Here is a 12,758-nt window from a genome sequence, read left to right as displayed (position 1 = left end):
TTTGGGATTAGCACGGCAAACATTGTCACAGAGTAATGGAAAGGTGATTGATGTCTTGTGGCCGACGAGTTTAAATCTGGTGCAGAGAATCTTTCTCAGCCAGAGACTTCCGTATCTTGCATGCAAGCACTCATATTATGATAATATCAAAATATATATCTATAATATGATATATAATACTGTTTTGCAAAATGTGCTTCCCATGCACTGGACAAACAAACTGTCCCTCAAGATTATGGGAGAGAGTTCACTGTCTAGTTTATCAGCTCACCACAGTGTTTCAATCTACACAACTGCAAGCAGTACTACTATAAAAGTAGTATGAACATAATGATCATATCGATACTCAGTGTCTTGTTTATTTGTCTCCAATAATTATTGCACATACATTGTATAGTGAAAAATCAGAAGGGTTTTGCAAATCTGGTATTTAGTTGCACTAAAAACGGACAAAGACATTCCTAATGGTCAGCAGCTGAAAACTGTAGTCTGTAGAGAGGACTTGCAGAAAGATAATGCGGTCAATCACTGCAACTGGACAAAACATTGTTTACCAGCTAGTCCTCTATGACCACTCATTGGAAAACCAAGGGACGGGGGGGGGGGGGGGGGGGGGGGGGGGGGGGAGAGAGCCAATCCTCACAGGGTTTGGTACAAGTATGTAGTGGCTGGGTCTGTGGTTGCTGGTCATGATTGAAAGAACTAGACACCACAGGCTTCAGAAAACGACCAGTTTAGACATGGAAGTGTGACTATGCTTGGATGGCTTGATCTTCCTGCTTTTGTTTTGTTTTGTTTTTTTTGTTTGTTTGTTTTGGGTTTTTTTTTGAGGGGGGGGAGGGAGGGAGAGCAGAAGGGAGGGGGTTTATACATTTCCTGGTCCATAAAAACAATGACCACTGCCAAGATAAGGTAGCATCACTGCTAGTAGCATACATCCAAGGAGGTACCAAGCTCACCCAGTGCAGTAGTAGTACATGGGCAAGTCCAAGATAAGGTCCCCTCAGAAGGCAAAATTTCATCTTTGCTCAATATTGATATGTTTGGTATCATTTTGAAGCTTATGAGTTGAAGTTTTGATTTCCATGGAGGAAAAAATTATATTACATAAATTTATGCAAATTTCAAGGGCTTCATTTGCATAAATGTGAAACACAGCGTTACGTATGGGACATTTATAAAAATTCATATTAATTCAAAGGAAAGCAAATGATATTTGATTAATATGTGGACATAAGAAGTTCATCAAATAGTTTAACTTGGTATGAAAATTTAGGGATTATGCAAATGATTATGCAAATTAGCTCGTGTCCTATCATGAGATGTCCCATACGTAACAAATTGAGGTCATTTTTTTAGGTTTTTTCTGAAATTGCTGAGGTTATATTAATGCCCTTTTGGAAAGTTCTAATTTATTGTTTAGAGAAATTAAATACCATAGAAAAAAGAAAAAACAGTAAAAGGAATATTTTTTATTAGGCATTGAAATAATGTTACGTATGGGACAAATGCGTTACGTATGGGACATCCTCATACATAATGCATGTGAATGCATAGTAGCTAGCTGGGAAGGTCTCTCAGTACACAAATGGTCAATCATCCTGAAGAAAGCATCCCAACATTGTCGCTACTTTTTGAGTTATAGACACTTTAAACAATACATGTACTTTGATTGAACAATTTTCAGAAAGGGGGAGGGGAAAATGGCAAAATACACAATGAAAAATCAGCATTAAAGGGATGGTATAGTTTTTTGTAGAAATGGGGATTCAGTTTCCAACATTTAATGAGATGATTGGAAACCAATTATATGAATTACTAAAGAGCATACAATCCTAAGACTAGAGGAATTCAAAGTTTAGTGATGGAGATCCAATTTGAAATGGTTGTGATATAAATATTTAAACAGAATATAAAGTAAAATGATTTTTTTTTTTTTGCAAGTGATACACAAATTGTCCTTATTCAGGTTTCAATAATAGCCACGACAAAATTCATGGGTATACATACTGAGGTGTGACTCGAATCAATGACCTGACTGCTAGACAGACATCTACTCGATCACTGGGGTTCCACGCAGCAGGTATTGCTTATCTACATTGTATAAAAATTAATATTTCTTGTGTCAAGTTGTTTTTTATTGAAACGAAATGGCAAACTGCCCTTCATCAATGGAAGTAAACACTTTAAACTATTCAATTTTTCAATAGTAACTATCCTGATAAAAATAGGGCATACATACTCAGGTTGGTCATAAAAATATAGAATATGATTAAATATGATTATGATGGTAAATATTTGGGGAATATTGTTCCCTTGTCAATCTGGATCAGTATTTGAGTAGTTTCAACTGATTCCATTTCAATAATTATGCAAAAAATTGTTTATGGGTATTTTGCAAAATTATTTTGCAAAATACCCTTAAACATGTCTCTCCACACACTAAACGAATGGGGGACAAAGGGCATGCATACTCAGGTTGGTCATAAAAATATAAAAATATGATTGAATATGATTAGGATGGTATATATTTGGGAAATATTGTTTCCTTGACAATCTGGATCAGTATTTGAGTAGTTTCAACTGATTTTACTTCAATAATTATGCAAAATACCCATAAACATGGTTTTTCACACACTAAATGAATGGGGGACAAACTGTCCCATACGTAACTGTCCCATACGTAACACGTCATGTCTGTCTTTAATTAGAACCTGTAATTAGAGCTTTTTACCTAATGACACGAAACTTACCTGTGATAATCTTGAGTGTTGTGACTTTCATCACAGTGAGTTACAAGTTGTGGAATGAAATACTTTCAGAGAGTTTTGAGGTTGAAAAAAATGTTCAAAAAAACAAAATTTTTCTGGTCCCATACGTAACAGCACATATTTTCTCTTCTAGAATATAATTGTGAAGGTCATTTTTCTCTATTTTTTGCATGATTATACTTCTCCTAGATATCAATCACCATGATAAAGTTTAATATGATCAAAAGCCATTAACACTATTTTTCAGGTCATAAAAGTCTCTGAATGTCCCATACGTAACGCGCGTGTTATCTTGGACTTGCCCACATGTACCTCCTTGGTAGATGGAACTGTCAATGAGGGGGGAAAAGTCAGTTTTCAGTATGGTCAAGCCACTGGTATGTCACCTCAACCTGAGGTCAAGACTGCTTGACCTTCAGAGAGGAAGTCTACATAGTGCCCCCCCCCCCCCCCCAAATCCCCAATCCCAAATCAGCCTTTAGTCTGGGCCAGGGTAGTGAAAGGAAAGAAAGGGAAAACCTCCCAGTGGTTGTGAGTTGGCTGTCTGAGCTCTCTGCACCACTGGTCTGTCTGGGCAGTCTGCCAGCTGATGAGGGGTGTGGTCAGTAGAAGCCACTTCCACTCCTCTGGAATATCTGTCTCGATTTCTCAAATGGTGGAAAAGTGCATGGGCTTCTCTTTTTTAATTCTGGCACTGGTATCACCTAGGATTTTATGGTACGCTGAGAGTTAGATTCCCCATGCATGGCATTAGCTTTTTGGTTGTTAACTATTTTTTTCAAAGTTTCTTTTGCCATTCAGATGAAAAGTCAGGACAGAGAGGCTACTGTCTTACATGGCTGACCACTGCTCTTCTTTCAAATCCTTTACTTTCACAGGGCATTCAGAGAAAGCCAAGCATCAAGCTTGCAGCCAGCCACCAGCTGGAGATGGCTGCATGGTATCGTGCTGACTTGTACAGTACAGGGGTCACACTGAACTTTCTTCATGACTTGCAGAAGGGACTAACTAACATTGTTGTACACAAGTCCACAAGAAACTCCCTCTTGACTACCTCTAGGGCCTATATGCTATTATATATTCTGTGACTACAAAGATAGACATTACATCATGTCTATTAATATCAACATTGCGGCACGTCCTTTCACTTTTTATCAAATGAAGTGCGTTTGAAAATATAACATTCCCCTCACATGCACTCTTGCATACTGAGTCAAAATGAAGATGAGCTCAAATTTACAAGTGATTTGCAGACAGCATGGTTCATCAACTGATCAACGGAGTATCAGTAGTCTTTCCCATGAGAGGCATGGCTTTACCAGTCTAGGTGTTTTAATACACATAGGACCCCTGCAACATCACAACATGCACAGTTATCAAAATCACACAAACCATTAGACTGTGATAAACAGGTTCACATTCTTCTCTTTAAATCTCTGTTTTTTGCTCATACAAAATGCCGCTAATCTCCCGACGGAATCCCATTTTCTTTGCTCATCTTTCCACTAATAATTTCATTCTTGCTACAATAGCTCTGGTGATGCATGATTAATGAGATAGTTTTAACTTACTCAAATATCACCTAGCATTATTAGCATAGGTACTTCCCTTCATTGGCTAGGGGTATGTACTGTCTGCACATGTGTATTTGGATATAAATGAGTGTGCTGTATTTGCAGTATAACATACTATAGTTTGTAACACATTTAACCCCTGCATGCCACCTTAGCCCTTGGTACCTTAAGCACATTAATCTATATTGTCTCTGTTTCCAACATTCCATAATACTTTTTGGTCTTCCCCATCTTCCCTCCCTGCCCCCCCCCCCCCAAAAAAAAGTGATAAAATATCTTCAAAACATAATATATTTTTATTAATTTTTGTCCAAAGCTTCATATGGGAAAATCAGAAATTTCCCAAACAACAGCAAGACCCTTTGTCTAGAAATTAAAGAAAATATTGACTGGTCCCTTTCTGCATGCACCAGCCATGCCAACTTGGGAACCCTCTTCTTTGTTCTATGGCCACTTGAGGTAAATTCCGGCCGCTTTTCGTCACAGTGACTGCGTTTTTCTCCCCTAGCAAGTTTCCCCACCATCCCCCAACAAGCCATTTCCCCTTTGTTGGGCGGCTGCACTCCGGTCCACATGCAAGCCTCATCAGTTGTGAGGGATGCCCATCTCGGCCGATAGTGAAGCGAATTAGGTGAAGCCCTTCAGCGCTTAATATCCCTAGTCAGTGTCAGGAATTAGCCGCAGAGTGTTAAACCAATCAGGTCCACCGCGATTACAGATGAACCATATGAAGCTCTGACAGGATTATGTACGACCTACATGCACAGTTAGGGGCTGAAAACCCGAGACTTTGTTACACCAGAAACTAGGCAATGCACTTTGCCCGACGATCACGCTCATCGACTGTTCACCATACAGAAACTGTGAATATGTGGGACTGTACAACCACAATCTAGGCAACATACTTTGCACAACAGTCAAGCTCACAGGCCATCAAAATTACATACACTTTGAAATAGTGGGACTACTGAGTTAATATTTATTATTGATTTCACCTATTTTTCATTTCTATGTTTTAGTTTGTTATTCAAAAAAGTATGGTGTTTTTGCACAAAGATAATTATGACAATAAAAAACAAATGGGCAGTCTGAACAGCTTTTGTTGGTATCAGTGGTAAGTTTATGAAAGAAATGATATGTTTCAAAGTTGTTCCACCCCATTTATCTGGTTTGAAAAAACTACAACCATCATGAGGAGGCACTAAATCTCAACCACCGGAGACTCTAGGAAACAGAATGTAAACTGAGAGAACTACAATTATATGCAAGCTTCATAATTTCTGCATGGTTCTGCACAAGCTCAATCTCTCACTCATACTTGTGCATACTTTTGACGAAGCTTGCAGGGCTGCCCAAAATCTAAAATTTCTCTTGAACAGTATTATCCCACAGCCATACACATATTTCATCTTGTTTATCCACGATGGACTTTGCCCCATGGTGAGTGGGTTCCCTTCACACTCACAACCTGTCTTGCCACAAAGTCTGCACGCTTCTTGTTACAGAACTGCATTGGTAATAAGCTCTCCCTTCCACAGACACGGGAATGTGTCCAGCCCAACCTCGCAGCTCAGCTCCTGTGCTGTTTAGCTCTCTCCTTTTTGTTCTTTCATCTTGACTTTATAAACATACAATACCTTTGCAAGATAAGAAATGCATATCAATACACACAATATGTGTGTGTGTGTGTGTATGTGTGTGTGTGTGTGTGTGTATGTTTGTATGAAAGGAATGCTACCTTTTAAAAAAGTTTCAATAAAGGCTATGGCCATAAGATTCACTTCTGAGACATCCACATAAAAGGGACCACAATACACCTTATCATTCATTCTCTCATCTATTCATTCATCTATCTATAAATATCACATATGTCAATGAAAGAAATGTATGCCGTAGAATAAATCATCATTACTATGTGCTTAATAAATGTGAAAAATTATTATCATTATTATCATTTCTGACACAAGGATAAAACAATGAATGAGGATCTATAAAATTCAACAACAATTACAAAGTTCTCAATAGAACTCTTGCAGGAGACCAGACAAACATGAATGGCAAACCTGGAAAAATCTGAGGAGCCCTAAGTTAAGTTTGATCGTACCCAAGGAAATACAAATATCCCAAGACCGGATCACCTTTAAAGGTTGTGTAGCCTTCTGTGCTCGCTGCATCCAGAAACAGCCTTGCCACTATCACCTAGCCCTCAGCTTCAACATTCGCTATCAACCTCAATTCATTACCGCATCTATAAATAATAACATTATCAGCACATAATGCAACTAGGTCCATGGGAAAATGGAGGCGTAGGCAGATCAGAATAATATTCTACGGAATGAAATCCTTGGGTGCAGTGCCCAACAACCTGGCCACAGTTAGTGCAGTCCAAGGACACAGAACTGTTGATAACAAGATTCCACAATAGATACAAGTTCAAGTGGCAAAAATGAGGGCATGATACAGACCTTACGCAGTAGGGGTGCTCTTTCTTTCAAGTCTAAAGCTCGCAAAGAAAGAGATAGAAGATCCGTCTTTAAGCAAATGGAAGAAGGGCAGAGATGGTGAGTCCCAAAGAATTCTGTTCTCATGGGCACAATTCAGGGGGGCATTTCATGAAGGAACTTGTCGGATAAAATGTCTGACAAGTCAATTATATCCGACAAGTTCAGAGAAATCAGCCAATCAGACTAAAGAATTTCTCAAAACTTGTCGGATAGAAGAGACTTGTCAGATATTTTATCTGACAAGTTCCTTCATGAAATGGTCCCCAGGTCTTTTGTTGTAGTTGGTAACAAGAAGGCAGCAGAAATGCACAGGGAAATACACTGACATCTGTATACAAGATGACATTCCCTGACCCAACTTGCCTTAAAATTTCCAGTACCAATTCAGGCACATAGTATTAAATGCTTCAACCTCCTTTCTGCCAGCTTTTTGGAGCTAATCCCCACTGACCAGAAGATGTGCTCTCAAGACACAGACAAGAAAGCTCCAGTAACATGAATTAGTAAATAATAGCAAAGTCCTACCACAAATCATGGTGCAATATTACCAAGAATTCTATTTCCCCTTGGCCATATGGGCAATTGGGCAAGCATCCTGAGATACTTTTCACAAGGAAAGCATGTGTTCATTTCACTTTGCTCCAACAGTGGTTTTTAGTTGTCCATGACAACCCAGTACATGGCCTTGTAGCACCCTATGTACCCCCAGTCACCAAACCATGATAAGCACACCACAGAAGCTTGGTTGCAATACAGGAGACAAATAGGTTGCCGCTATTAAAATCATCACATCAGGTCATTTGAATGGCCTGGACTCCACAATTTTAAAATGGGAATCAGGTCTATAGCACTGAGCTCCAGTTACAGTTTCGTTTTTGAATGTCCTGATCTGTAATTAAAACCACACAGTGCCCTGCCAAACTTCTTGTCTTCTCCTAGTCCTACCTTCAGTTTATTTAGCTACAGTTTCATATCGTGCTTATTCGTTAAACATCAGTTTCAGGTAGCACGGGGGAAAAAAAAAGGAGCAAAGTGTTCTTGCGTAGCACACTACATCATTCTTTCCCAGCTTCTTTGCAATATACAGTTTGTATGAAGCAATCAAATTGCACATCTTATTGTCTAATTCTGTGAAAGTCTAATATGTCTATAAGATGTAAAAGGAATCTTAAATTGTCTACTGATTCCATGTATTACTGCTGAAACAAGGAGAGTAGGCAATTATGTGTCACTTTTATTTCTCAAGGAAGATCTGTTCAAGTAGATCTTCACAAAAAATTATCTTCAGAGGTAATACCTGGTACTGTAAAACAAGATATTTTCGCGGCATGAAATTTTGGCGAATTGGAGGCGACATTTTTTAAAAAGATTTTTGCAGCATGAAATTATCAGGAGTTGCCTCTAGAATTCAATGAATATAGTGTAGACAAGAACTTTCGTGTGTATTTAAATTTCACGAATCTTGGCTCTTGAGAAATCAATATGCATGCGAACATTCCTCGATTTACAGTAGGACATGTAAAATCGCAGCAGATTCAGTATGCATAGAAACTTGTCCAATCTGCACAGCACACCCATTTCTGAAAACATTTGGCACACACATTCTGCGACTAGCCATCATCACCGCTATCTGGAAGTGATTCCTTTTTCCTCCTACTATTAATTCACACTCCTCCACTAAGCAAGGCCGAGCATTACCCTGGGAAGTCTCAAGGCAAAACTGTGAGTTGTGAGTTTGGTAAGCCAGATTTATAAAGGACACAGGCCCAAAACTGTGAGTGCTGTGTGCACATATTGATAAAAACTGACGAAACCTTATCTTGCTGAGCAAAGTACTCATATTTGCCCAATAACCCAACCCCCTGGAAAAAAAAAAATATGATAATAAATCCAGGGTATGAATATGCAATGATGTCTACCACAAATCTTGACAGACAAATGGCTTGTTTCTTGGTGGCTAATCGAGTTGGCTGCAGCCGCATTGATGTTAACTGGATTGGCTTTAAGAATTCCCGAGACTTGCCAGATGCCTCAAAGGATCCGGACCGTAACACGTTCTACTATGGAAAGCTTTTATCAGGGTTTCAAGTTTGTCGTTCCTCTCTTGAAGTTTATCAAAAAGATGCTTTGCTTGGTAATACAGGAATATGATATCAAGGTTTATATAGCATATACGTTATGCATACGCCTGATTCATAATCAAATCATAATGGTAGTAAAAATATTATCAAAATCACAATTATTATCATTATTATCATTCCTATCTATATTACTATTAACATATATATTTATATTCATAAAAATGTATAAGACAAGGATGGCAAGAATGGCAATTGATATATCATACAAATATTAAAAGAAATAGTTTGTGATATATAGGTATAGTTATGTATCAGCTAACCTCCTCAAAAAGAAGAGGGAAAGCAGGTTTGTGGAGCAACAAACATACTGCTATGTAGGCTACAACATGGTCATAAGTTTATTCAGGCACTGACTGTGTCTGCACCAACATCTGAATGGCACGCTACTGTACACATGAATATATCTCACCACCTGACACCGTCGATTGAGAAGGCAGGCCTCTCCGGGCCGCCTGTTCATAAAGGATCGAAACTCGCAATCGAGGTGGAAGTGAAAAAGAGGAAAATAAAAAATAGCGCAATGCACACACGCACTACCCAGTTCCTCTCCCTCCTTCTCCCCCGACTTCCCTTCTAACGAGAAAAACTTGGGAGCAGTTCAGGGTATGGCAGGCACGCGCTGTGTGGGATGTGGATCAAGCTCGGAGCAGCGCGTGGCCGTGAACTTTACCCCTCCCTCAGTCGGTGACTGGGCTCGGGAACGGGGCAATGTCAGTGGCACGGAGGATTGAGGAACTGTTTAGCAGATTACGATGACAAAGGATTAGTCACTTGATCAAACCTCACGATATTCAACCATCCTACCCCTCTGCGGAGAGGGGGAGGGCAAACCCTTGACGTGGGTCGCCCCTTTCAGAGCCCAAAATAGGAACAAATGTCGTGCGCAACGAGGACCATCTAAACATAGTGAAAGGGGAAATTTGCTCCATCGTATCACTGAATGGAGAATCTAAAACATTCAACAAAAAAATTTTCTATCGAAATGAAGGCATCACGAATACTGAATGATGCAAACACTGCAATCCTTGTGGAAGTGAACATAGAAATCTGTCGAGAATTGGAGAGGAAGGTTTAGGGCAAAAAGGCTACAACTCCAATATCTCTCGAGCGGAGGAGGGTTAAGGATGTTGATGGTAACATTGTCCTGTATCTATGCTGTGCTACATGGCATATGGCTGGTACAATCTTCACCGCATTCAGTCCTTTTGCCTCAGAGTTACTGTATACGCTATAATTTTCGCGTACATAAATTTTCGCGAATTGCCGCTGTCACACATTTTCGCGAGTGGTTAAATTCGCGATCGGGGGACCAGAAAAAATATGAAGTGGCAAAGAAAGGGTGAATTTTCAACTTACTAGCAAATAAGAATGATACTAGTTATACACTGCATGAAAAAAACTTACCAAACTCTGCGAAATAGTAAGTTAGAATTCAACATTTTTGAAGTGGTTAAGTCCATCGTGCTAGATTTCTGATGAGTGGTCCCCTTGCGATAATGGATTGGCTCTCTGTAAGTAGACGTGGACAAGCTTAACCAGTATGTCTGTTCGGTAAGCCGTGACATGGTATACTAGTACTGAAATGTTCGTATCATCAAGGCAAGGGATTCATTTTGGAAGGTAATATTTTCGCGTGTTGTTAATTTCGCGAATAGCTCCCGACTCGCGAAATTCGCGAAAATAAAACCCCCGCGAAATATATAGCGTATACAGTAGTTAAATGCCATACAATATTGTCGATTTCATAAAACTGGAAGCAAACATTCATGTCTTTTGTGATCTGTGTCATCTTTGTGACATTCTGCTAAAAGTTCTGTTTGTCAAACTTAGGACTCTCCTTCCAGCAGTGTAGGAGATTAAGCATTGTCTGTGGTTGTGGGTAATTTTGTGCACAAATGTCAAACTGGTCACGAAATCATATTCTTTATTATCAAAGAATCATGGATTCCATCTGCCTTTTAAATCTGGACATGAACTTTAAGGACCACTCTCCACTTGATTGTAAAGATGTCAAGTGCACTGAACTCAATATAATTTATTGAAGAGCTGTTATCAACTTGGACGAGATGTCTACTTCTGGTCACATGACTGCTAATCAATACACTTTAACTGATCCTCATACAAGTGAAAGTTTGTTTGTTGTGTCTTTTTGTGTGTGTGTGTGTGAAACTCCTTTGAAAGAACTTTGACATAATACTGGATTCTAAAATATGTAATTATGAGTACAGCTACTTCCATACATTCCATTGTACAGATATGTTGTAAAAAGGAAATTTTAAAAAATGCTCCGGATACCAATATTTCTTTTGCCTCAAACTTATGGACAGGAAAGGAAAGCTGGGTACTGAGATTATTAAAATAGATCCTGAGGAGGAGTCGATTTAGGCAAATACATGTATCATGGGTCCCGCCCAGTCTGGTCAGAAATCTCTGCGTGGGGTATAGGGTCAAGCAGGACTGGTGAACAAACCTTGAAGCATGCTCCTATACGCAGTGTCGGTGATGGCATAGACGTGAGGGGGCACTTCGTGGCGCTTCTTCCCCTTGTAGAGTTCGATGACCTTTTCATGGTAGATGGGCAGTCTCTTGTACGGGTTGACGACCACGCAGAACAGGCCGGAGTAGGTCTGTGTCAGAAGGGGAAGGGTAAAGGAAGAGAGGCTAGTTAAGCTCAAAGATTAAAGAATGTATCCAAGACTGAACTCTAAACTGAAATCATCACCTAAGGGTTTTTAAAAATGAAGATGGACTAATCATTTGCAAGGCAATGAAGATCAGGACAGTCTAGTGATGTATTGTTCTCTGCACACAAAATAATTGATGGTCTATGCATCTCGATCCAAAAATAATTGAGAACTGCTAATTTTTCAAGTGTGTGTGAGAACAGGCCTTAAATGTACTGTAAAACGAGGAATGTTCGCGTGCATTTTAATTTCGCGAATTTTGCGAGCGCCAAGATTCGCGAAAATAAAATGCAGGCGAAAGTTCTTGTCTACACTGTATGCATTGCACGCCAGTGGCAATTCGCGAAAATTTCATGCAACAAAAGAGGCCGTCGGCTCCAAATCGCGAACATATCATGCCACGAATATATCATGTTTTACAGTACCAACTGCAAATGTATAGTCGCTCCAGTAACACGATCAGTTAACTACTGCAGTTAATGACCACACACTCTAAACAATCCATCTAGAAGGTCAACACATTATGTACATCTTAAATACATAGTCGGAGCTGCTCTTTAATTATCGTGAGAGAGTCATCATTTCATGGTGAATGGATGACCTAACCATGTTGTGGTCTACGGATTTGATGCTTAATCCGAACATAAGGAAGCTTGCAATTATTGCTAGCATGCTGATTGACTGCAGAGTTTATCTGGATTTCAAGAAAGGCGTAGTGACATTTCGGCATACTCACAAGTACCAGAAAGATGTAATGCTTAATTGCTTCATTTTCATTCATGAGAGACTCAAACATTCTCTGCTGCTATGTAGCTCTGAGACTGGAATATTAGATTGTTATCATTTAAATCTTACGGAACTGGAAAAATGTGAGATATTGTTGGAAATGGATGCAAGCTGAACACTCCCCCTCCCTCATACACACAAAAGTAATATTGCCACAAGTACAGAGTGAGTCTATAGACACGTATCCTTTGTATTTGAAACAAAAGTAAGTAAACTCATTAACCCACTCTTTACATGCATTGAATGTGTCACACTAAATACTATGAAATGGGGGTATTAATCAGCTTCTCAAGGGCAA

General features: G+C 39.4%; 1 protein-coding gene across 1 annotated transcript in view; it reads right to left on the bottom strand.

Moving 5' to 3' along the window:
• The window catches only part of LOC139720965 (uncharacterized), a 150,296-nt gene that overhangs the window by 119,943 nt on the left and 17,595 nt on the right, over nt 1–12,758 (bottom strand). Inside the window, exon 2 of the mRNA XM_071632295.1 lies at nt 11,461–11,617. Within this exon, the coding sequence (XP_071488396.1) occupies nt 11,461–11,617 (157 nt within the window). The remainder of the gene's footprint in view (nt 1–11,460; nt 11,618–12,758) is intronic.

The sequence above is a fragment of the Diadema antillarum genome, unplaced genomic scaffold (genome assembly GCF_040938485.1).
Source record: "Diadema antillarum isolate AM-2024a unplaced genomic scaffold, OU_Dant_1.0 scf00000135, whole genome shotgun sequence".
Classification (NCBI taxonomy): domain Eukaryota; kingdom Metazoa; phylum Echinodermata; class Echinoidea; order Diadematoida; family Diadematidae; genus Diadema; species Diadema antillarum.
This window is presented reverse-complemented; position numbering and strand designations above follow the sequence as displayed.